General features: G+C 42.5%; 1 protein-coding gene across 1 annotated transcript in view; it reads right to left on the reverse strand.

Moving 5' to 3' along the window:
• Positions 1–23,438, reverse strand: part of m1ap (meiosis 1 associated protein) — a 52,051-nt gene extending 28,613 nt beyond the window's left edge. Inside the window, exons 1-4 of the mRNA XM_067977661.1 lie at positions 23,199–23,438; positions 22,186–22,371; positions 15,642–15,831; positions 5,611–5,772 (exon numbers count right to left, since the gene is read on the reverse strand). Coding sequence (XP_067833762.1) covers positions 5,611–5,772; positions 15,642–15,831; positions 22,186–22,371; positions 23,199–23,438 — 778 coding nt within the window. The remainder of the gene's footprint in view (positions 1–5,610; positions 5,773–15,641; positions 15,832–22,185; positions 22,372–23,198) is intronic.
• Positions 23,439–25,041: the final 1,603 nt, after the last annotated feature.

Here is a 25,041-nt window from a genome sequence, read left to right on the forward strand (position 1 = left end):
CCAATCCCTCCTTCTCCTCACCTCATGCAGGTGTACCTCCAGCTCCCTGTCGTTAAAACTGGCAGAGTGCCATCTAGAATATCCCCTTGTTGCCATTTAGCTTCTTTTCCTTCTTTTGCCTCTTGAAGCTGCACCTTTCCACCCCCTCCCAGGTGCACAATGGCAATCCCTGGCGGAACTCCAGAGGGAGTCTTCCCCCGGTTATGTTAACATGTTGACCTTGGATATTAGGCTAGGGTCAGTGGTGCACATGTGGAGCAGGTGGAAGTACCCGCTCACTGAACATTTGCAAGCACAATGACTGAGTGGCCCATGGCACTGAAGCTGAGTAACTAGAGTTGCGGTTATTGCCATGGGAAGTCTTTCATGTCGCAGCCCACACTTTGAAGATCAAATGGCCACCTGATAGTTCAATAGAGCTCGCACCTATGAAGTTGAATTGTTAATTTTGGGACATTGCTGCCCTCCTCCCTTAACGTACAGCCATCAGAGAGATCGAATTCAAAGGTATTTCAAAGAGACAGCCTAGCAGCCTTTGACTTCATTAATTTCTGAACACAGGCAAAGACACTTTTCTAGACAGGTGTTTCTTATTGGATGTGCTGATGTCTCTAATCAGTATTGGCCATAGAAACAATGTGCTTTTCTTAGAGCAACTCTGTCAGAAGTCAATTTTTATATCACATATATGAAATATATATATATAAAATGCAGAATTCCAAATTTTGTCACGGTACCACAAGAGTGACTGAAATTCTGGCTGATGACAGCTGAATACTGTTCTTGTGTCTTCCCAATTTGAAGCGCTGGGCCTCCACAGGAAGATTGAGCACAGACACAAAGAGAATCTATTCTGAGTTAACTAAGATGAGCTCACTGTTTCTATTTACTCAATTTTCTCATTGTACGGAAAAGTTAGTTGTAGACCAGCTTTGACAGTTTAATGACTTGCCCACTAGATTTTTCAGTGACATGGTGTAGCTCCCTCTGATGGCTCAGTGTACTGCTTGGTGTGGTACTGAGCCATAAGTGCAGAAAATCCAAAATGGTCTCTGAGCCACTAGCTTCTTCCTTGAACAGCAGCCCTACGAATCCCCATCTATCCCCACACTCCTCCACTTGTTTGATTTTGTTATCACTCTCAACAACTTCTCTTTTAATTCCATTCACTTCCTCCAAATAGAAGGATAAAATGGGTCCCAGCTACACCTATCATTTTGTAGGATATGTGGAACACTCTATTCCAAACCTGCTCAGGCTGCCTCCCTGCCCTCTTCCTCCGTTACAATGATGACTGTGCTGGTGCCACTTCCTCTGTCACTCTGACACTGAGTTCATTGACTATTTACTTTAATTTAGGGGAGTGGGACTAATTTGATAGGTCTTTCAAAGAGCCGACACAGACAAGATGGGCCGAATGGCCTCCTCTGTGCTGTATGATTCTATAAATTTACACCCATTCCTCAGCTTTACATGGTCCATCTCTGAATATTTCCTTCACTTTCTGTCCTTTATCTCTGACAATAGGGTTTCCAGAGGCATCCACTATAAGCCCACAAATTCACATCACTACTAAGATTATGCTTCATCCTACCTCACTTCTTACAACAATTCCACATTCTTTCTTCCAGTTTCTCACTATCTGTTGTATCTGCTCTGATGGCTCCACTTTCTCCACCAAAGCTTTTTACTCAATCAAGGTTTCTGCTTGAATCTTGACCATACCTGTTCCATTTCCTAAGCTTCCATAGTAACCCCTTCTCCCTCCTCTTACAACAACAACCTCATCCTCAGTTTTTACCCTATTTGTATTTACATTTGCTAGATTATTTTCTGGCATCTAAACATGATCTCACCACTGCACTTTCCATAAAGACCATTCCCTCTAAGGTACTCTTGCAAATTGTTCCATCACCTCAACTTCCGGCAGCCTTTCCCTTGCAACCATGGCAGGTGCAATATCTGTTCATTCAACTCTTGCTGCACCACAGTTCAGGGCCCCAAACACTTCTTCTGTGTTAGACAGTAATTTACATGTAATTCCTCCAACCTAGTACAATGTTGCTCATGGTGCGGCCACCTCTATATTGGGGAGACTAAATGCAGGGTGATTGCATTGCCAAAACACTGCAATTGTAATCCTGACCTCCCTGTGGCTCACCACTTCAACTCCCTCTTCCAATCCTACTCTAACCTTTCTGTCTTCGACCTCCTACACTGTTCCAACCAAGCTTCTAAAATGGTACCTCATTTTTATCTTGTGTACACTGCAGCCTTCCAGTCTGAACGTAGGCTTTAGTTGCTTCAGACCTTCTCCCACATTTTCTTAGAAGCAGCAAGTACTGGAGATGCACTGTTGGTTCAGCGTGGGGGCAGTGTACACAGCTGACAGTTTGGTTGCAATCTCTTCATCAGAACACAGTTCTACAGGGACTCTGCACCAAGGGTGTTGGCCTGTGTTTTATCATTTTGGATGTTGGCCTACTTGCAATGTGTTTCCAGAATTAATTTCAGATTTCCATTTGTAGATTTTCACTTTTTATTTCTCCCATTTTCTTACTTTTTTTCTGTGTGTCTATTTTTCTCATGCCCTTCCATCACCTTACTTAACTAATTTCAAGCCCTTTTTCATTTTAAAGCCTTTTCATTGGCTAACTGAGATGACCCACTAGTTTTCACCTCTCTCCAGCTTTTCAAAAAAACTTTTTTTCTGGCCATTCAACCTGTTAACTTCTCTCTGTGACAGGAGGTCAAGCATTCTTGACTTTCACTACCTGTTGTTCTCTTCCAGTCCTACCCCTACTTTGCCTTCTTCATTCCTATTTAGGGGCTTGCTAATCTTCCAGTTTCCAGCTGACAATGGGTCTATACCTAAAACATTGACCAGTCTTTTCTCTTTACAGATGCTGTGTATTTCTAGCATTTTCTGAGTTTATTTTTAATTTGCAGCATTTGCAGTTCTTTTCTCTTTTTATCAGTACACAAACCCATGGTACAAAGTTAGCTGATCTCATCGAAGGGCTACTCTCTCTTTTATCCATTCCTAAATGTCTCACTGCAGACGTTACATTGCCTCAGACAGTTTCTCCTCCCATGCCTACACGGTCACCTCTGATGTACCCACAGTTTTGTCCTTTGCTTCATCATTTACATACTACCTTTTGGTGATATTATATGGTTATCTTTCACATGTATGCTCTACTTTGCTATCGCTCCACTGACCCCACGGCTGCCACTGTCTTCAACTGCATATCTGTCATTACGACCTGGATAAACCAAAACGCTCTCCAGCTTAATGTCGACAACACAAAACCATCCCCCTCAGCTCCTGCCTTGAGTTCATCTCCCTCCCCAGCAATCAATTTAGGCTTAGCCCAGACAGCCTTGGTGTATAAGGGGTAGAATTCCCCACAGCAGTTTCCTATGTAACCTCAGTAGAAAATCTGGAGAAACAGAGTAAATGACCTTATCGTCATCTGTACTCAAGCCTGCATCCCGTGTTCATGCCAAGCACCACTGAATTCCATGTCTTAGAGGATTTTGTCCTCACCTACAAATCCCTTCGTGGCGTCACCCACCTCCGTGATTTCCTTGAAACCTATGTCCTTGTGTGCACCCTCCAGTCCTCCAAAACCACCCTACTTTTCAATTCCCATGCCCTCATGACCATCAGTGGCTGCCCCCATACTCTAAAACTCCCTCCCTCAATATGTTTGCTAAGCCACCTCCCTCCCCACATTCAAAAATCTCCTTTAGACTTTCCTCTTTGACTGTGCATTTGCCTCCTCCTGACTCTCATTCTTCCCCTTCCCTCCACCCCACTTGATGTCCACTGCCCTGTAAAGCATTCTGAGATGTCTCTTTGTATGTAATGAGCACTATAGAAGTGAAAGTTGTTGTTGTGGCAATAAGGACATTACAAATCACCTCAGTGTCCCTGGGGTAGAAGAGGGTTCCATCTCCTGATTGCTATCCAGAGACCCCTGCATGTGTGTGGCCATTGGATGAGAACAGGATTGGGCTTGATTGTGTTGTCTCCATCCCTTGATCGAATAGCCTACTTAGCCATATAAAGTTTTATATTTTGGCCATATCTGCTCCAAAACTCTTCTCTTTCAGAAACATCCAGTATACAAGAGGGTGTTAGCACCAACACGAGCAATTTGTTAGGTGCAAATCTGAACAAAAACTCAGCTGCATCTGCTGAGGATCTTGCAAAGTGCAATTATGAGATACTCAAGAGGTAAGGGCTCTTAAATACTCTCAACAGCTACTGGTAAGAACACTGTGGAAAGCAACAAGAGCTCTGAATACAGCCAATTAGCAAGATCAAAATAAAACTTAATTGAAGCTGATTACATTTGCTATTTAACTCTCACAATCAGCTAGCGGGAGCCCAACCTTTCGCTACAGGAGCTAAGAATAGGATTAGTATATTCTCTGTACTATTTGACACTGGCTGGTTGTCCTATTAATTATAATACTTTCAAAAGGAATGATAGAGATCTCAGGGTAATCAGCATGAGTTTACAACCCTATTCACATCAAGTCATTGTACAGACAAATTTGCTGTTGCTTTAATTTTGTTTTTTTTTAAATGACTGCCAAATTTTTGTGTGACATGATAGCCATAGGTTATCAGCAACAGCGGGGAGCTTGCCATGAAAAGAGGTACTTGGATGTTGTCCACACAAAAAGGCTGCTTGTGTTTACAACAAATCGGATGACACTTGTTATAAACTAATTATCAGACTTTGAGTGTGGCAGTTGCATGTTTTCTAGTATTACGCATTCCCCAGAGTGATAATTCTGCGGGGCTCTGCTGCTAGTGAGAGTCTCCCTGGACACAAGCAATGAGCAGGAGACACGGCTATAATAAGCCCTGATTCTTTGATTTGTGCTCGCCATTAGAAGAACTCGTGCCAGAAAATGGAACTTCACAAAATGCCCCTCTACCGTCAGCAAATTATAGAGCTGGATGTTATTTCTAAATTTGTCAATTGAACCGGTCAACAAAGAAAACATTATTGATTTATTGTAAGTAAGGTCACTGCAAACTCTGAAGTGAAATTGATCATCACTTCAAAAATAATATTCATTAGAGTCAACTCAATAATCCTCTTATTTTTTTTTCTTTTTCATCTCCCTCTTTTGCCAACCTTGACTTATGTTGGGATACGGTTCCATGGGCTCCAGCCACCCTCCAGTACCTTGCCAAGTGAACATTATTCATGTGTCGGAGCCAGACAGTTAACATTGACCTTGGGAGTGCATCACAACCTAGCAAAAAGCCGATAACTACACAGGTGCAATTTCTCTGGATAGTGTTTAGGAATAGCAATCCTGGTTGATATTTTCCTTTCCCTTGCCCAGAGATGCTGAGGTCAATTGTAGTACCCTCCTTCTACCCTGGCTGAGATTAGCTAACTCAAGCACAGAATTGGTATTGAACCATGGATCTTCCAGAGCCCAGTTACTCACTTCCCTTACCAACTGAGCCATCAGAGTACCCAATGAAGCACTTCAATTCTGAACTGCTTCACAATTTAGAGACAAAGCTGCAGCTTTAATGGGCCTCTTTCCCTAGTCATCACTCATAATACTGATTACTTCTTCCTGCAGAACTGGGGAGACGTGCTGCTGGAAGCAGCAAATGGAGATGTTCCTTGTCTGTTCCGTGATTGTGTAACCAACTCTTGAAGAAACTATCCAGACTGATTGTGTCATTCTCAACTGTCTGCAGATCGATATCTGTCCCCAGGATGGAGCATTCTGCACAGAAAAAAAAAGCATTGATTAAATAAGTAACCATAGTAATTACAGTGGTAATCACTTTTCATTAAGGAGCTACATACAATACCATTTGCTAACAGCTGGGAAACAATATTCTTTAGGTGAATCGAGGTGGTCCAGCCAACTAAATCTGGGTGAAATCCAGTCATGATAGGTGTGGTGAATTTCAACTTTCTCCCCATCAGATGGCCTTAAGGATTTATCATTAAATTCAGCGATTGCTTGATCCAGCTAGTGGACGTATATTAATAGTACAAGACTATTCTACATTCTGCGAAAAACTGCAATCTCTGCAATCATAGTTGGTGGGCTTATGAGGAAAGCAATGTAATGCTCTTGTAAAGCTATCTTGTCAAGGCAAAGCAGAGAGGGTTCTTCATTGACTCTTGCACCCTGCGTACATGGTTACCTCTGACAGCAAGTACACTATCAGAGACACCCCTATAGTGTAAACTACTGGATACTCTTAGAATGGGCATTTTGCTGGGTGTCTCCAACTTAAAGTGCTGATACCATCAAATCTAAACTGCCCCGGATGGCACCATTTAGGTCGAGTCTATCATTTTAGTTGAACTCTCAGCTTGCATTTTTGTCTTTATGGACTTTCCTTCAACACTGAGGCAAGTCCCAACTAGATTGGCAAAGCTACTGATGCGATTTGGAGCTAACTAGCCATACACATTCCCGACTTGTAAGCAATTGTGCTGAGTACCTGTTGTCAGTATAAACAGGGTAGATTTGGCACTTATAGCAATCCCCTCCTCTCATAGAATCATTACCGCACAGAAGTAGGCCATTTGGCCCATCAAGCCCGTGCCAGCTCTTTGTAAGAGCAATCCAGTTAGTCCCATTCCCCCGCTCTTTCCCCGTAGTCCTGCAAATTTTTTCCCTTCAAGTATTTATGCAATTCCTTTTTGAAAGCCACAATTGAATCTGCAACCACCACCCTTTCAGGCAATGCATTCCAGATCATAACTAATCGCTACATAAAAAAGCTTTTCCTCATGTCACCTTTGGTTCTTTTGCCAATCGCCTTAAATCTATGTCCTCTGGTTCTTGACCCTTCCGCCAATAGGAACAGTTTCTCACTATCTACACTGTCCAGACCCTTCATGATTTTGAATACCTCTATCAAATCTCCTCGCAACCGTCTCTGTTCCGAGGAGAACAACCCCAGCTTCTCCAGTCTATCCAAGTAACTAAAGTCCCTCATTCCTGGAATCATTCTAGTAAATCTCTTCTGCATGCCCTCTAAGCCTTCACATCTTTCCTAAAGTGCGGTGCCCAGAACTGGACACAATACTCCAGTTGTGGCTAAACCAGTGTTTTATAAAGGTTCATCATGACTTCCATGCTTTTGTACACTATGCCTCTATTTATAAAGCCCAGGATCCCTTATGCTTTTTTAACTGCTTTCTCAACTTGCCCTGCAACCTTCAATGATTTGTGCACATATACCCCCCAGATTTTTCTGTTCCTGTAACCCTTTTAGAGTTGTGCCCTCTACTTTATATTGCCTCTCCTCATTCTTCCTACCGAAATGTATCACTTCGCATTTTTCTGCGTTAAATTTCATCTGTCACATGTCTGCCCATACCACCAGCCTGTCTACATCCTCTTGAAGTCTATCACTATCCTCCTCACTGTTTACTACCATTCCAAGTTTTGTGTCATCTGCAAATTTGGTAAATTGTGGCCTATACACCCAAGTCCAAGTCATTAATGTATATCAAGAAAAGCAGTGTTCCCAGCACCGACCCCTGGGGAACACCAATGTACACCTCATAGAGTCATAGAGTTATACAGCACGGATAGAGGCCCTTCGGCCCATCGTGTCCACGCCGGCCATCAAGCCCTGTCTACTCTAATCCCATATTCCAGCATTTGGTCCGTAGCCTTGTATGCTATGGCATTTCAAGTGCTCATCCAAATGCTTCTTGAATGTTGTGAGGGTTCCTGCCTCCACAACCCTTTCAGGCAGTGAGTTCCAGACTCCAACCACCCTCTGGGTGAAAAAGTTCTTTCTCAAATCCCCTCTAAACCTCCTGCCTTTTACCTTGAATCTATGTCCCCTTGTTATAGAACCCTCAACGAAGGGAAAAAGCTCCTTAGTATCCATCCTATCTGTGCCCCTCATAATTTTGTACACCTCAATCATGTCCCCCCTCAGCCTCCTCTGCTCCAAGGAAAACAAACCCAATCTTCCCAGTCTCTCTTCATAGCTGAAGCGCTCCAGCCCTGGTAACATCCTGGTGAATCTCCTCTGCACCCTCTCCAAAGCGATCACATCCTTCCTGTAGTGTGGCGACCAGAACTGCACACAGTACTCCAGCTGTGGCCTAACCAGTGTTTTATACAGCTCCATCATAACCTCCTTGCTCTTATATTCTATGCCTCGGCTAATAAAGGCAAGTATCCCATATGCCTTCTTTACCACCTTATCTACCTGTTCCGCAGCCTTCAGGGATCTGTGAACTTGCACACCAAGATCCCTCTGACCTCCCTCCAGTCCGAAAAACAACCGTTCATCACTACTCTCTGTTTCTTGTCACTTAGCCAATTCTGTATCCATGTTGCTACTGCCCCCTTTATTCCATGGGCCGCAATCTCTAAGGAGAACAATCCCGGCTTCTCCAGTCTCTCCACATAACTGAAGTCCCTCATCCCTGGAACCATTCTAGTAAATCTTTTCTGCACCCTCTCTAAGGCCTTCACATCCTTCCTAACGTGCGGTGCCCAGAATTGGACACAATACACCAGTATTAATGTCTTTACCCTTCCCTCCCACTGTCTTCTCCCTTCCCTTTTCTCCCCCTCCTCTCCTCTCCCCTCCCCCACCTTCCTATTTTACTCCTCCTTCGTCTTCCCCCCACCCCTCCCCGTCCCCCCCACATTGGTTCCTTTACCCCCCATTCTCTAACCGAGCTTGACCTGGAAAAATTCAAAACAGTCTTGACTGCCTGTGTTCAACGCCACAGGAGACTGACTGATGTACTCAACGAATGGTGTTGAAGTAGCTATGGATGAAGCGGAAAGAGACCTAGGAATCAGTTGATTTGATGCTAAACGTGAACGACCAATGCAGTGCAGCAATCAATAAAGCCGATGGAATGTTGAACTGCGTGGCCAAAATAATAGAATACAAGGCAGAGGAAATGGTGATCAAACTTTATGGTGCTCTAGTCAGACCGCACCTTGAATACTGTGTCCAGTTCTGGTCACCAAGAAACAAGGGAGATATTCAAGCATTGGAGGCAGCGCAGAGAAGTACCGCAAGGCTGATCCCCAGAGTCAAGGATCTGAATAATGATGAAGGACTGGAGAAACTTGGGCTTTAAAGCCTGGAAAGGATGCACACGAGAGGTGATCTTATAAAGGTATACCAGATAGTTAAGGGAATGAAAAAAGTAAAATAAGAATATTACTTTAAATTATTTCATGATAGCAGAACAAGGGGAAACTGATGCAAACTAGGAAAAGGTAATTTTAGGATTGATACCAAGAAATGATTCAAACAAAAAATTATCAACGTGTGAAATAGACTTTCAGATAGAGGAGTGGAGGTGAAAACTCTGGCATCGTTTTAGAAACAATTGGATACTACAATGGGGGAGTTCAGGTTCCTTCCAGATGGATAAATTAGGATGGGCGAAATGGCCTTCCTCATCTGTAATTATCATTTAATTTTATGAGTAACTTCCTTGAAATAATACAAACTATTCTCTGATGCAAGGCAATAGCTGTCCACCAGGTGTCCTTATTTCATTATTTCAGACTGGTATTTGACATTTGCAAGGAACTAATTTTGTTCAGTCCTATTGCATTTACAGGGATTGGGTGAGGATAGGATGAGATTAGTTTCCAATGTTAAGTAACCCACTGATACTCACAAGAACAGCCATTTGGCTTTTATAAATAGGGGTGTAGAGTACAAGAGCAAAGAGGTAATGATTAATTTGTACAAGGCAATGATTAGACTACAGGACATTCCATGCAGTTTTAGGAGTCCTAGTGTAGAAAGGATATTAAGCCATAGAGTACAGTATATCCATCAGGATTATACTAGTTTGAGAAACTATAGCTATGCACACAGACTTAAGATACTGGGACTACTTCCACTGGAGCAGAGAAGTCTAAGAAGGTTCAATAGACCTTTTTTTAAATTCTGAAGGGTTTAGGTAGGATGAATCGGAAAATCCTTTTTCTTCTGGTTGGAGAGTCAGTGACAAATGGCCATCAAATTAGAATTGTCAGTAAGAGAGCAAGGAGAAAGGATAGGAAAAAAATTCTTCATGCAGAGTTGTTAAAGCTTGGAAACTTTGCCTCAGGTAGTACTTGAGGTAGAGACAATGACATCTTGTAAGGGAAAAGTATATAAATGTTTGAAGCAGAGGAAGGCAGAGCCATAGAAAAGCAAGGCAGTGGTATTAATTTGGGATTGCTCTAGCAAATGGCCACCTTCTGTGCTGTAAACCTCTATGGTTCTAAGTACTGGAGACCTGCATTTGCCTGGGGAAGATTATTTGGACACTCGTTTTTTTTATTCATTCATGGGATGCAGGCGTCACTGGCAAGGCCAGCATTTATTGTCCATCCCTAATTGCACTTCAGAAGGTGGTGGTGAGCCGCCTTCTTGAACCTCTCAGTCCGTGTGGTGAAGGTTCTCCCACAGTGCTGTGATTTTGACCCAGCGACAATGAAGGAACAGCGATATATTTCCAAGTCGGGATGGTGTGTGACTTGGAGGGGAACATGCAGGTGGTGTTGTTCCCATTTTCCCTGCTGCCCTTGTCCTTGTCCTTCTAGGTGGTAGAGGTCGCGGGTTTGGGAGGTACTGTCGAAGAAGCCTTGTTGAGTTGCTGCAGTGCATCCTGTAGATGGTACACACTGCAGCCACGGTGCGCCAGTGGTGAAGGGAGTGAATGTTTAGGGTGGTGGGTGGGGTACCAATCAAGCAGACTGCTTTGTCCTGGATGGTGTCAAGCTTCTTGAGTATTGTTGGAGCTGCATTCATCCAGGCAAGTGGAGAGTATTCCATCACACTCCTGACATGTGCCTTGTAGATGATGGAAAGGCTTTGGGGAGTCAGGAGGTGAGTCATTCGCTGCAGAATACCCAGCCTCTGATCTGCTCTTGTAGCCACAGTATTTATGCGGCTGGTCCAGTTAAGTTTCTGGTCAATGGTGACCGCCAGGATGTTGATGGTGGGGGATTCGGCAATGGTAATGCCGTTGAAAGTCAAGGGCAGGTGGTTAGACTCTGTCTTGTTGGAGATGGTTGCTGTCTTTGGGAACGGAACGGTAAGGCCAGAGAATTCCAAGGAAACTTGCAGGAAGAAAAATACTGTCCTCGAAATTATTTGAAATGAGTTAACACCTCCGCTTAAACAGTATAGAGTGAGACTACCGGATATCTTAAGCGTTCATACACTATGGCCTAGAAATTGGTTATGGCCCATTTTTGGGCACATAACCAGTGGCGCACAAAGACACCGCATGCCCCAACTTAGGCCTCAGGCTGGCTCGAAACTGGGCCTCTGACCTCACATAAATAATTTGAACGAGCTGTTGGCTCCATCACACTTCCACGGCAGCTCATTTTACATAGGTGAATATTGGGCTGCTTGCCTCACCGGCAGCGACTCTAAAGTAAGTCCCCTGAGAGAGGTTAGGACGGCAACAGCAGGGGGTGGGGGCGATCGCAGGTACTATGGATGGGCAATAAATGCCGGCCTCGCCAGCGACGCCCACATCCCATGAACGAATAAAAAAAAAAGTACTATGGAGTCGGGAGAGCACTGCAATTACATAGGTATGAGGGGCGCGTTGGCTAAGGTAGATTGGGAAATTAAATTAAAGGGTATGATGGTTGAAAAGCAAGGGCAAACATTTAAAGAAATATTTCAATATTCTCAACAAAATATACATTCCATTGAGAAATAAAAACTCCACAGGAAAAGTGATCCACTCGTGGCTAACTAATGAAGTTAAGGATAGTATTAGATTAAAAGAAGAGGCCTATAATGCTGCCAAGAAAAGTGGTAAGCCTGAGGATTGGGAGAGTTTTAGAAACCAGCAAAGGACGACCAAAAAATTGATAACAAGGGAGAAAATAGAATATGAAAGTAAACTAGCAAGAAATATAAAAACGGATTGTAAGAGCTTCTACAAATATGTAAAAAAGCGAGTAGCAAAAGTAAACGTTGGTCTCTTAGAGGCTGAGACAGGAGAAATTATAATGGGGAATCAGGAAATGGCATATGCGTTAGAACAAATATTTTGTATCTGGCTTCACAGTAACAAAAAGCATACCAGAAATAGTGGGGAACCAAGGGGTTAATGAGAGTGAGGAACTTAAAGTAATTATTATCAGTAGAGAAAAAGTACTTGAGAAACTAATTGGAGTAAAAGCCAATAAATCCCCTGGACCTGATGGCCTATACCCGAGGGTTCTAGAAGAGGAGGCTGCAATGATAGCATTGGTTATGATCTTCCAAAATTCCCTAGATTCTAGAACGGCCCAGCGGATAGGAAGGTAGCAAATGTAACACCGCTAATTAAGAAAGGAGGGAGAGAGAAAACAGGGAACTACAGGCCACTTAGCCTGACATCAGTCATCGGGAAAATGCTGGAATCCATTATTAAAGAAGTGGTAACAGGGCACTTAGAAGATCACAATATGATTAGGCAGAGTCAACATGGTTTTATGAAAGGGAAATTGTGTTTGACAAATTTATTTGAGTTTTTTGAGGATGTAACTAGTAGGGTACATAAAGGGGAACCAGTGGATGTAGTATATTTGGATTTTCAAAAGGCATTCGATAAGGTGCCACATAAAAGGTTGTTACGCAAGATAAGGGCTCATGGGGTTGGGGGTAACATTTTAGCATGGATAGAGGATTGGTTAATGGACGGAAAACGGAGAATAGGGATAAACGGGTCATTTTCAGGTTGGCAGGCTGTAACTAGTGGGGTACCGCAAGGATCGGTGCTTGGGCCTCAGCTATTTACAGTCTATATTAATGACTTAAATGAAGGGACCGAGTGTAATGCATCCAAGTTTGCAGACGATACAAAGCTAGGTGGGAAAGTAAGCTGTGAGGAGGACACAAAGAGTCTGCTAAGGGATATAGGCAGGTTAAGTGAGTGGGCAAGAAGATGGCAGATGGAGTATGATGTGGAGAAATGTGAGGTTATTTACTTTGGTAGGAAGAATAGAAAAACAGAATATTTTTTAAATGGTGAGAAACTATTAAATGTTGGTGTCCAGAGAGACTTGGGTGTCCTGGTACAAGAAACTCAAAAAGTTAGCATGTAGGTACAGCAGGCAATTAGGAAAGCAAATGGCATGTTTGCCTTTATTGTAAGGGGGTTGGAGTACAAGAGTAAGGAAGTCTTACTACAATTGTACAGGGTTTTGGTGAGATCTCACCTGGAGTACTACGTAGAGATTTGGTCTCCATATCTAAGGAAGGATATTCTTGCCTTAGAGGCGGTGCAACGAAGGTTCACTAGATTAATTCCTGGGATGAGAGGGTTGTCCTATGAGGAGAGTTTGAGTAGAATGCCTATACTCTCTGGAGTTTAGAAGAATGAAAAGTGACCTCATTTAAACATATAAGATTATGAGAGGGCTTCGAGGTTGTTTCCCCTGGCTGAAGAGTCTAGAACTAGAGGGCATAGTCGCAGGATAAGGGGTCGGCCATTTAAGACTGAGATGAGGAGGAATTTCTTCACTCAGAGGGTTGTGAATCTTTGGAATTCTCTATCCGAGAGGGCTGTGGATGCTGTCGTTGAGTATATTCAAGGCTGAGATCGTTAGATTTTTGGACTCAAGGGGAATCAAGAGATATGGCAGGAAAGTGGAGTTGAGGGTGAAGATCGGCCATGATCTGATTGAATTGCGGAGCAGACTCGAGGGGCTGCATGGCCTACTCCTGCTCCTTTTTCTTATGTTCTTACTCCTCCTAGTTTTAAAAAAACTTACTTTTTGGTAGCGATTGCTGCTAAGACCGAAGCGATCACTTAAGAATCCCGAGCGGAGCAGGCACCTCGCAATACAATATGGTAGAGGGGAACCTAAAACTGGCATTTGATCCCTCATTTACGCGACCGCCAGTGATGCTTGAAAAATGGCCCAACCCAATATTGGGTCGGGGTCTTTGGGGCGCAAGATATTGTCATAATTGGGACACAACGATATTCTATTTCTCCCCCCTATTGTATTTTCTTAGGATTTAAAGAAGCTTCTTTGAGTCACAGGTGGCACCTCCTTGTAACTGAGGGAACCAGTGTTGCAGGGTAGATAGAGACAACAAAATGATCTCCACAAGGCAAGAAAATTTATGTTATTTAAGCAGATATATAATTATTCTCACTTTTTCAAATAGAAGTGAGCAGAGTACTTTCAAATCAAACCTAAACATTCCTTCTGCTTTAATGTTGGATAAGGTGTTTGATGAATTTTTTAGTGAGAGAGTTTTATCAAAGGACGAATATCTTAAATTGCAAGGTTCGCAGCTCCTTCTCTGGCTTTATTTCATCCCTGATGGAGTTTTGATCTTCATTATAAGAAAACTTGCTGGGTCCAGGGCAAAGAAGGACAACAGCCCCACCCCGAATAGCCTTACCAGCACAAATAATAGCGTCTGATCATTACTATTAAGATGGAGCAAAATTATCATCTCTGCTTACACTGAAGCCCACTAGTTGTTCACTGCATTACTAGGTTCAAAAGTACACTAGCTCAAGGCGACTGATGCTCAGGATGTATGAGAAAATTGTTTTTTTTTCAAATACCCAATTGTCAATGAAGATTACTACTTAAATTATAATTGCAGAGTATTGGCTTGAGCTACCATTAAAGATGAAACTGGACTTCTTTTAGCTAATTTGGTAGAAAAGCACAAACGACTGTGTAAAATTGGATATATGACAGCCAGAGAATGTTATTTGTAAATTGCAAGTATAGGAGGTTGATTGTCTCATTTTTGTTATGGGAACTTGGATATAGAAGTGGAAGCATCAGTCTTTCCTAGTGGCGTAATTAAAGGCAGCATGCAAATACTGAAGATTTTAGGTTCAATCCCTGGTCTGTGCTGAGTTAGCTTATCTCAACCAGGACATTGGTAGGGGTACTACAATTGTTCTCATGGTATGGCGAGGAAGTACTGGCCAAGGTTCCTGCTCTTGATTGCTATCCAGCAAACCCTGCTGAAAGTGTGCATGTGTGGATGCTGGGTGAGGACAGGAGCAGTAGGATTATCTCTGGTGCACCCTGTGATTAAATAGCCGGCCAATATTCATTTTCTGGGCCTACTCATGATGAATGGCCACTTGGGAAAGATACTGGTGGGAAACCAGCACACAAAAATCATACCTCAGCACAATGACGTTGAAATTCGATGGCGCCGCACCCATTTCTCAAGCACAAAACAGGTACCTAAGCAGCCAATACGGCCAAAGCAGCATGCGCGCTCATTACATGCTGGACGTGCGTTACCCATCATATTTGACGGGCCTGCATGTAGATTGACTTCAATGGAAATAAAAATCGGAAGAGATGTAAATTGGGCTGTCAATTTGCTAACACCCGTTTTACACTATCACACAAAGTCAAGTAGATGGAAAAAAATAATTGAAACAGCACATCAAGCTCCTTCGATGGATGAGTGTGCAAATGCATCACACAATGTGATGCTAAGCCATACAGGCCAGTCGGATCGCCAGTTTGATCATTGGTGTTTGCTGAACTACTTCACTTCTTTTTAACAATTTGATTACACAAACAGCTAAAAGCAAAAAGCCCATAAGTTAACTAAAGAGATTCCAATTACTGTAAGTACAGACCATCAGAGTTGTTTTCTTCGCTAGACAGGGCTGACGGTGTGTTCCACGCCATGTCCATCAATTCCATGGGGTTACATCTGGAGATATGCAGTACCTGCAGCCGCCTAACGCTGACTAAATCTGTTTCACTGAGACCTGACTCTAACTGCTTCACCACATGTTTCCCAGGCTGGCTGGTGAGTACTGTAATCTGAAAGGAAAATAAATGGGAGTTATTAAAGGTCAATGATTAATTCACTTATTTAGAATCCAATTTCTCGGCTGAATGAGTGCTAACATCCTTTGCTCTTGCACATGGTTTTCTGGAACTGCATTCAATAGGGAGTTGAAATATAAGCCAGACGTCTCACATTCACTGCATTTACTACTTTCAATTATTTGGTTACTTACTTTCCCCCTCAAATTTTCTCACCACCTCCTGAAAACATTAACATTTGGTGGGATACAGTTCCATAGGTGCTGGCCATGCTCCAATACCTCACCCAAATGGCCATCGTTCATGTGTAAGTCTTGAAGGAGAACTTCAACAACAACAACAACAATTTGTATTTATATAGCACCTTTAACGTAGTAAAACGTCCCAAGGCACTTCACAGGAGTGCTATCAAAATATCTGACACCTAGCCACATAAGGAGATATTAGGACAGGTGACCAAAAGTTTGGTCAAACAGGAAGGCTTTAAGGAACGTCTTAAAGGAGGAGAGAGACGTAGAGAGAAGGAGAGGTTTAGGGAGGTAATTCCAGAGCTTAGGGCTTAGGCAGCTAAAGGCAGGGCCGCCAACGGTGAAGCGATTAAAATCGGGGATGCACAGGAGGCCAGAATTGGTGGAGCACAGAGATCTTGGAGGGTTGTAGGGCTGGAAGAGGTTCGAAATAGGGAGAAGCGAGGCCATGGAGGGATTTGAAAACAAGGATGAGAATTTTAAAATCGAAGCGTTGCCAGACCGGGAGCCAATACAGGTCAGCGAGCACAGGTTCCAGCATCACAGCTGAGGCTGATCCTGTTCTCACCCAACATTCACACATGCAAATATTCCTGCAGGAGTGAGACATCTGGCTTATATTTCAACTCCCTAGTTTAGAAGCACTGTGGGTTCTAGTAGTGCCCAACTGTTGCCTCAGCTCACCCAGCCAGCCAAAGATCTACCCTCTCCACTGACTTTCTGTGCATTTCTAGCTTTTCCTGTTCCCCTGGTAGTCTAATGAATAAAGGCCTCTAATGTGAGGCCTTTATCCATTAGACCACCAGGGCAATTTAAATAACTAGTATCAATGATTCTGCATTTTTTTTGTGGTTTCTGTATGAGCTGAGAGGCTTTGTGAATTACACTGAAATGGCCCACTTGGCAGAATTGGGGGCAAAATGCATCACTGCGGTGTGAAATCACTGCACTAGTGGGAACATGTCACATTCAAACTCTAAGCCAACTAAACAATGATAATGGAATCCATTGAGAGCCTCTGGAAACACATGAAAAGTTAAAAATGAGAGGCTGTTTGTTAGAACATTACTGTTTCACCTCTAGAACCTGGGTCTGAGTACAGCTCAGAGTAATGGGATGAAGATCTCTCTCTGCAAAGTCTCAACCCATTCCTAGTCAGTTTGGATCTACAGAACCAAACTATCTGGGTCAGAATCAATAGAAATCTGTTTGGAAAACAAGATCATGGTAGAAAATAGTGTGAAAATGTTTTGCAATCAATAAATGTCACAAAAAAAGTGTGAAGTTCCCAATTCTCCATCCCTTTGACTCATTGTTAAAACCATGTTGAAAAATTGATGTTGTTTTCAGTAAGCAATAATGTTGAAGATGGAAGATACTGAAGACCAGCTCGACCTTGGGACAGAGCACAAATTGCAGGGGTGTGTACATGGACACATATACAATCTGGTTGTTCTAATACAGCTGGATATCCCGGTATTGGAGGCAGTGCAGAAAAAGGGCAACCAAACTGCTACCTAGTTTAAGGCATTGGAGAGCTTGGGACAGTTTACTCTGGAGACGAGCAGGTTCAAGAAGATATAATTTAAATATTCAGGATCCTTAAAAGAACTGACAAATAGAACCCTGATAATGGTTCGAGATTGCCACAAATTCTAGAACCGGGAACACAGCTCAAAGGGGGGGGAAAAATCAGTTATCCTGTGGTCCACAGTGGTAACTTAGTATGTGCAGATGTCAGAAAGTGGAGAGATTGGCCTCAGCTGTGATGCTCTCCATGGTCGTTAAGCTTGCACAGTAAGAATACACACTTGGATTTGATGCTGGAGGGCTGTTGCCGAAACCCAATATGAGCCATCTCCTTCAGGAGAGATGAGGAGAACCCATAAAAAGCAGCTTGTGACAAAAAAAAAACATGGCGAAACATTCAGGTTCGGTCTAAAATAATAATAAATATATGGTGTTGATGTCATGAATAAACTCTGTAAATGTAATCTTGTACATAAAGCAGAGATACTATAATTGCACAGCACAAACACACTCAAATAATAGAAGCTGTGGAAATGATTTCAAGGACTCGATCTCATCTCATGATTGTCATTAACCAATTAAGTTGCAGTCTTACAGTTTACAACATAACCTGAATCTCAATGACAGCACTGCCCAGTAATCACTCGCATGCATCATTTATTCTTTACATCTATTCATAATATATTAAAATTCTTAAATCTGGATGCACATCTTGTCTACAAAAATTGATTTTCCTACTGTCACATTTCTGTCACATATTTGTGTTCACTATTTCCCATTATAAATTCCCATGTCCACTTTTATAATGGAGATTATTTGCAATGCTTATATAATCTTGTCACACGGAAATTACACATTTCCACCATTGGTGGCGCTAGAGCATCAGTGTGTACTGCAGAGAAACGCCTTTGCTCCAAGCAACTCTGAGAGTGACTGCCCTTGACATCAAGGCAGCATTTGACCGAGTGTGGCACCAAGGAGCCCTCGTAAAATTGAAGTCAATGGGAATCAGGGGGAAAACTTTCCAGTGGCTGGAGTCATACCTAGCACAAAGGAAGATGTGATGTGGAGATGCCGGTGATGAACTGGGGTTGACAAATGTAAGGAATCTTACAACACCAGGTTATAGTCCAACTGTTTTATTTGAAAATCACAAGCTTTCGGAGGCTTGTGATTTTCAAATAATACAGTTGGACTATAACCTGGTGTTGTAAGATTGCTTAGAAAGGAAGATGGTAGTGGTTGTTGGAGGCCAATCATCTCAGCCTCAGGACATTGCTGCAGGAGTTCCTCAGGGCAGTGTCCTGGGCCCAACCATCTTCAGCTGCTTCATCAATGACCTTCCCTCCATCATAAGGTCAGAAACGGGGATGTTCGTTGATGATTGCACAGTGTTCAGTTCCATTCGCAACCCCTCAGATAATGAAGCAGTCCGTGCCCGCATGCAGCAAGACCTGGACAACATCCAGGCTTGGGCTCATAAGTGGCAAGCAACATTGGCGCCAGACAAGTGCCAGGCAATGACCATCTCCAACAAGAGAGAGTCTAACCAGCTCCCCATGACATTCAACGGCATTACCATCGACGAATCCCCCACCATCAACATCCTGGGGGTCACCATTGACCAGAAACTTGACTGGACCAGCCACATAAATACTGTGGGTTACCAGAGCAGGTCAGAGGCTGGGTATTCTGTGGCGAGTGACTCACCTCCTGACTCCCCAAAGCCTTTCCACCATATACAAGGCACAAGTTAGGAGTGTGATGGAATACTCTCCACTTGCCTGGATGAGTGCAGCTCCAACAACATTCAAACAGCTCGACACCATCCAGGACAAAGCAGCCCGCTTGATTGGCACCCATCCACCACCCTAAACATTCACTCCCTTCACCACCGGCGCACTGTGGCTGCAGTGTGTACCATCCACAGGATGCACTGCAGCAACTCGCCAAGGCTTCTTCGACAGCACCTCCCAAACCCGCGACCTCTACCACCTAGAAGGACAAGGGCAGCAGGCACGTGGGAACAACACCACCTGCACGTTCCACTCCAAGTCACACACCATCCCGACTTGGAAATATATCGCCGTTCCTTCATCGTCGCTGGGTCAGAATCCTGGAACTCCCTTCCTACAAGCACTGTGGGAGAACCTTCACCTCATGGACTGCAGCGGTTCAAGAAGGCGGCTCACCACCACCTTCTCAAGGGCAATTAGGGATGGGCAATAAATGCTGGCCTTGCCAGCAACGCCCACATCCCATGAACGAATAAAAAAAAATTCCTCTACTTCTCAAATTGCCCTAAGTTAGCTATTTAACTCTACATAATATCGTATCAAAGTATTATATAAATATAAGGACAGAATATTTGACGTTAAAATGGGGAATGAACTAATTGTGCATACCCTGGTCCAATTAACCCCTGCTCTCTAAGCCTGCTTCCCCTGAAGACTACAGTTGTTCTTGATTTCCCATGTGCAATGCTATGGGAGATTGAACAGCAATACATTAAATTTACATTTCAGGCATGCATTCCATTGAAAACGTCTATGAAAACCAGCTTTATGGGAAATCTCATTACAAAAGTGTTCATGTTTTGCAATTTCTTGTGATGCCTGAATATGGTGCTATGATAGAGGTGTCACAGCTTGCCTGTCACTTAACACCCACTGTTGTAGTAAGTGCCCCACAGAGTACTCATATCAATCTTTTCGTTACAATTCACTCAAGCTGCTTTCTGGGAACATTTTCATCTGCCATGTTTTTTCTCAGTAACTGAAATTTGTAATATCTAAAATAAGTGTTTAAATAAAAAAAATTTAAAAATCATGGAACTACATATTTCTAAATTTAATTCATCCACTGAGTATTTTTTAAAAGCTTGAACTTGGACTTGATACTTTTGCCCAGAACTGTAATATTCTTATCTGAATTGAGATTATGTAGTCTGAGCATGTGCAATGTACCCACTTTCTCAGGATGCATCAGTACCATTCAATAGTTGAACTGCTGGAATACTTTTCTTTAGATTCTAGCATTTTCTGTTCAGTTGTTTTTCAAAATTACTTGAAGGAAAGTTAGAAGACACTTATCAAAAACTTTATTTGGTTGAAGTTTATATTGGCTTTTTTAAAACAGAGAGGCTGTTTGTACACAGTAAATGAATTCAATTGTGAAACATGTATACAGAGGGGGGAATAACAGAGAGGGATAGAGATAGATTCTAAATAGCACAATTATCACATTTTATGTTGACGGTGATGAAATGTTCACATTCTAATTCTTTACACCTTAGTGATACTTTTGAAACACAATCAGATGGGGAGTCAGATAGAGGGAAATGGAGGCAAAGTGTCTATCCTCATCTTAATTTTGAGGGTTTTTTTCAAACTAAAAAACAAATTAGTTGAATTTAGAAAGCTCTAGTTAACACCTGGTAATTAGTAATTGGAATGTTCAGATTTTCTTTCAGCTCTGTGTGAGAGAGAAACAGATACAGAGATATACATTCAGGAACCCATCATAAAATACCAAATTCAGTGTTTACAGAGTCCCGTAGAAAGTCACAAATCTCTGCTGCCAAACTTAGGATCCCCCCTCAACCCAGTGCTACCAGGCTTATGCCCAGCCTCCCCCCCCCACTCCTTATTTCTGCCAGGCACCAGGAATCCACTAGAGAGTCAAACTTCACATTCCAACCCAATTTGTTCCAAATCTCAGGTTTGCCCTCCACAGTTCAGCCAAACCCCAGTTTCCCCTCCACAGTGACGCTAGATCAAAGGATTCCCACGTTGCCAAACTCCAGCAGCCCCACTGCATACTGTCAAACTCCAGGACCCCACCCCAGTTCTGCTTAACCTCAGGACCATTCCCAAAGCCCATCACTCATTGCTATCAAAGCACAGGACTACCCATAATGCTACCAAAGTGCAGGATTGCCCATAAGTGCACCTAAACTTCACTCCTCCTCCCCATTAATGTTTAATGCCAGGGGAAAGATCTACTGCCATAACTTTGGCGTAAAATTGGCAGAAACCCAGTAGAAACAACGTAAGATGCCGTTTTTAGCTATTTTTCCAGCAGCTCTACAAAAGGTACAGCAGTAGATCTATGTCCAGTTCGTGCTTCTTGTATACCGTCTTGCTGTGTATTCTCAGCTTTAAAAATTAAATACATAAGTAAAGGAATATAATAATGACCACTTACATTTTTCACAGAATAATTGTGAGAGCTGTGTAATCCAATCCCCTAAAGAACCAGGAAAATCCCAGAATAGCATTTAATAAAAATGTAATTTGATTTATTCGGTTGCTGTAAATCAGTCGCTCTGATGTTATCGCCTAAATGGTATAAATACTCTTATTGATATAAAATAACAAATCCTCTGACTCACCATGAGCAATCCCATGGGGGATTTACTGGTGATAATATAGAAGTGAAACAAGTTTTTGACAAGTTTTTAAATGTCAGTTTCCACCTTTTAACAAAATATATAATTGCAATATTTATGAGATGGCAACCAGCTAAATGGCAATAAAAATAATTTAAAACAAATGTAAATTTGTTTTACCTCCACTGAGCAGCTATTCAGGGATCCTCCCACTGTCACATGCCTCATGTACTGTTTAAACTGTAAGAGGCCATCCTCAACGGCATGTTTTAAAGAGCCTGGCTTATCATGTGTACAACCCTCTTTTGGCATTGACCTCAGTTCAGCAACACAAGAGTGGAGCCTGGGAAAGTTTCCTTTCACTTGCTGCATGAAGAAAACATTACTTATTAAAGTACTATTTCGTCCTGTTTACACAGAAATGATGCCAAGTGACTGTCCAGGATACAACCTTCAAATGCATTTTTGTACATGATTTAGATCTTATCCCATTCTTTAGATGTCCCCACCCCACCACACAGTACTCCCCAGGTCAGAGAGCAGCCAGGTTGCTCCTGAGCTGGTCAAGAGTGGCCTGAGGTAACATGCCTTGTTCATTAACACCAATCTCCGTGGCAAATAAAACTAGAAAGTAATTCAGTCCCAGAAAGTTTGGCAAGTTTCAAAACCTTGATTGAATACTGTGCCACATTCACTAACTCAAAAACATAAAATTGATAAAATTGTTATTACAATGCAATCATTCTTTTTAGTTGTTCTGGACTCTGCAGAACTGCTACTGCTATGTACATTTTTCTTATTAACATTTCTCATTCATCTTCACTAAAAGGAAACTTGTCACCCTTCGAAGAAAAAAACCTCAAACTGAAAGAAAACATTTTTTTTAAGTTTTCAGTAAATTCCACTTCAAACAGTCCTTGCTTATATTTCCTTATCGAAGTACAGCCAGCTTTCTGTGGTTTACATAGATTGCTCTGGCCTCCGACCAACTGGAAATATTGGCTTTATGTGGTGAAATATATTATCATCTGGCTAATAATCTGACACAAAATGTTGTGTCAGTGCATCATTACTGTTAATAAAGTTGGCTTATGAACTTTCAATTCAAGCAAAGTTACATATTTTGAAGTAATTACATGACAAGTAACTAAATGAGATCCAGCTGTACGCCTGGATTTGATTTTCTTACATACCACAAAAGGAAGAAGACATTCCTGTTGGTTATGAACCACATACAGACTGAAGAGAGGCAGGCGAGATGTTCCTCCCAAACTGCAGGCCAAAGCAAAGAAATTTTCCAAGGCTTCGCAGAGATTGGTGCAAATATCTGACCAGAAAGGAGGTGTAACATCCACCACAAGGATTCGGGGTGGTTGCCTTGTAGCGATGGCAGTGTTGGCTTTGTTACAAAAGCTATTCCTGTTCTCCGACATTGACCTTTCTGAATTCATTGCATCACTCCTACAGCTGAAACCACAGAATAAGAGTGAAAAAATAATATTCTTTATTAGTTTCTGAATTTTGGTGCTGTGTTCAAATTTTTTTCAACAAAATTATTTCCAATAACCCTGTAAAATCTGCAGGCATAACTACCCTCTTCCGTTACCAAGGTTTCCCACAACCTTTAAAAGCCAAACAAAATCAACTTCTAAAAAAATCAGGGTGAGCCATCAATGAACCATAGAATCATAGAAAGGTTCCAGCACGGAAGGAGGCCATTTGGCCCACCGAGTCCGCGCCGGCTCTATGCAACAGCAATCCAACTAGTCCCACTCCCCCGCTCTATCACCGTAGCCCTGCAAATTTTTTACTTTCAAGTACTTATCCAGCTCCCTTTTGAAGGCCATGATTGAATCTGCCTCCACCACGCGCTCTGGCAGTGCATTCCAGATCCTAACCACTCGCTGTGTAAAAAAGTTTTTCCTCATCTCACCTTTGGTTCTTTTGCCAATCATCTTAAATCAATGTCCTCTGGTTCTTGACCCTTCTGTCAATGGGAACAGTTTCTCTCTATCTACTCTGTCTCGGCCCTTCATGATTTCGAATACCTCTATCAAATCTGATTTCATTTCACATCGTTCACCTGACGAAGGGGGAAGCCTCCGAAAGCTTGTGAATTTAAAATAAAATTGCTGGACTATAACTTGGTGTTGTAAAATTGTTTACAATTGTCAACCCCAGTCCATCACCAGCATCTCCACATCAAATCTCCTCTCAACCTTCTCTGTTCCAAGAAGAACAACCCCAACTTCTCCAGTCTATCCACGTAACTAAAGTCCTTCATCCCTGGATCCATTCTAATAAATCTCTTCTGCACCCTCTCTAAGGCCTTCACATCTTTCCTAAAGTGCAGTGCCCAGAATTGGACACAATACTGCAGCTGCGGCCGAATCAGTGTTTTATAAAGGTTCATCATGACGTCCTTGCTTTTGTACTCTATGTCTCTATTTATAAAGCCCAGGATCCCGTATGCTTTTTTAACCGCTTTCTCAACTTGCCCTGCCACCTTCAATGATTTGTGTACATATACCTCCAGGTCTCTCTGATCCTGTACCCCTTTTAGAATTGTGCCCTTTAGTTTATATTGCCTCATCTCGTTCTTCCTACCGAAATGTATCACCTCACGTTTTTCTGCATGAAATTTCATCTGCCACTTGTCTGCCCATGCCACCAGCCTGTCTATATCCTCTTGAAATCTATCACTATCCTCCTCACTGTTCACTACTGTTGACCGGAGGTCACCGGTTACGGTTATTGGCTTAGTACAAAGAGGAGAAGAATCAATTCTCTCTTAACTCTCAATTTGCTTTATTCGCGTCGTTAGATCATATACATCTGGTTAGATGTAGACATGCAGTTTGCACCAGGTTATACAGTTTTATACCCAAACTAGGATCTAAACGCTATACGTCTGGTTAGATATAGACATGCAGTTTGCAACAGGTTATACAGTTTTATACCCAAACTAGGATCTAAACGCACACCCACTAAGTTTCTCTGATACTCTTTGAGTGGTCACAGAATATAAAGGATAAT

The sequence above is a fragment of the Heptranchias perlo genome, chromosome 1 (genome assembly GCF_035084215.1).
Source record: "Heptranchias perlo isolate sHepPer1 chromosome 1, sHepPer1.hap1, whole genome shotgun sequence".
Classification (NCBI taxonomy): domain Eukaryota; kingdom Metazoa; phylum Chordata; class Chondrichthyes; order Hexanchiformes; family Hexanchidae; genus Heptranchias; species Heptranchias perlo.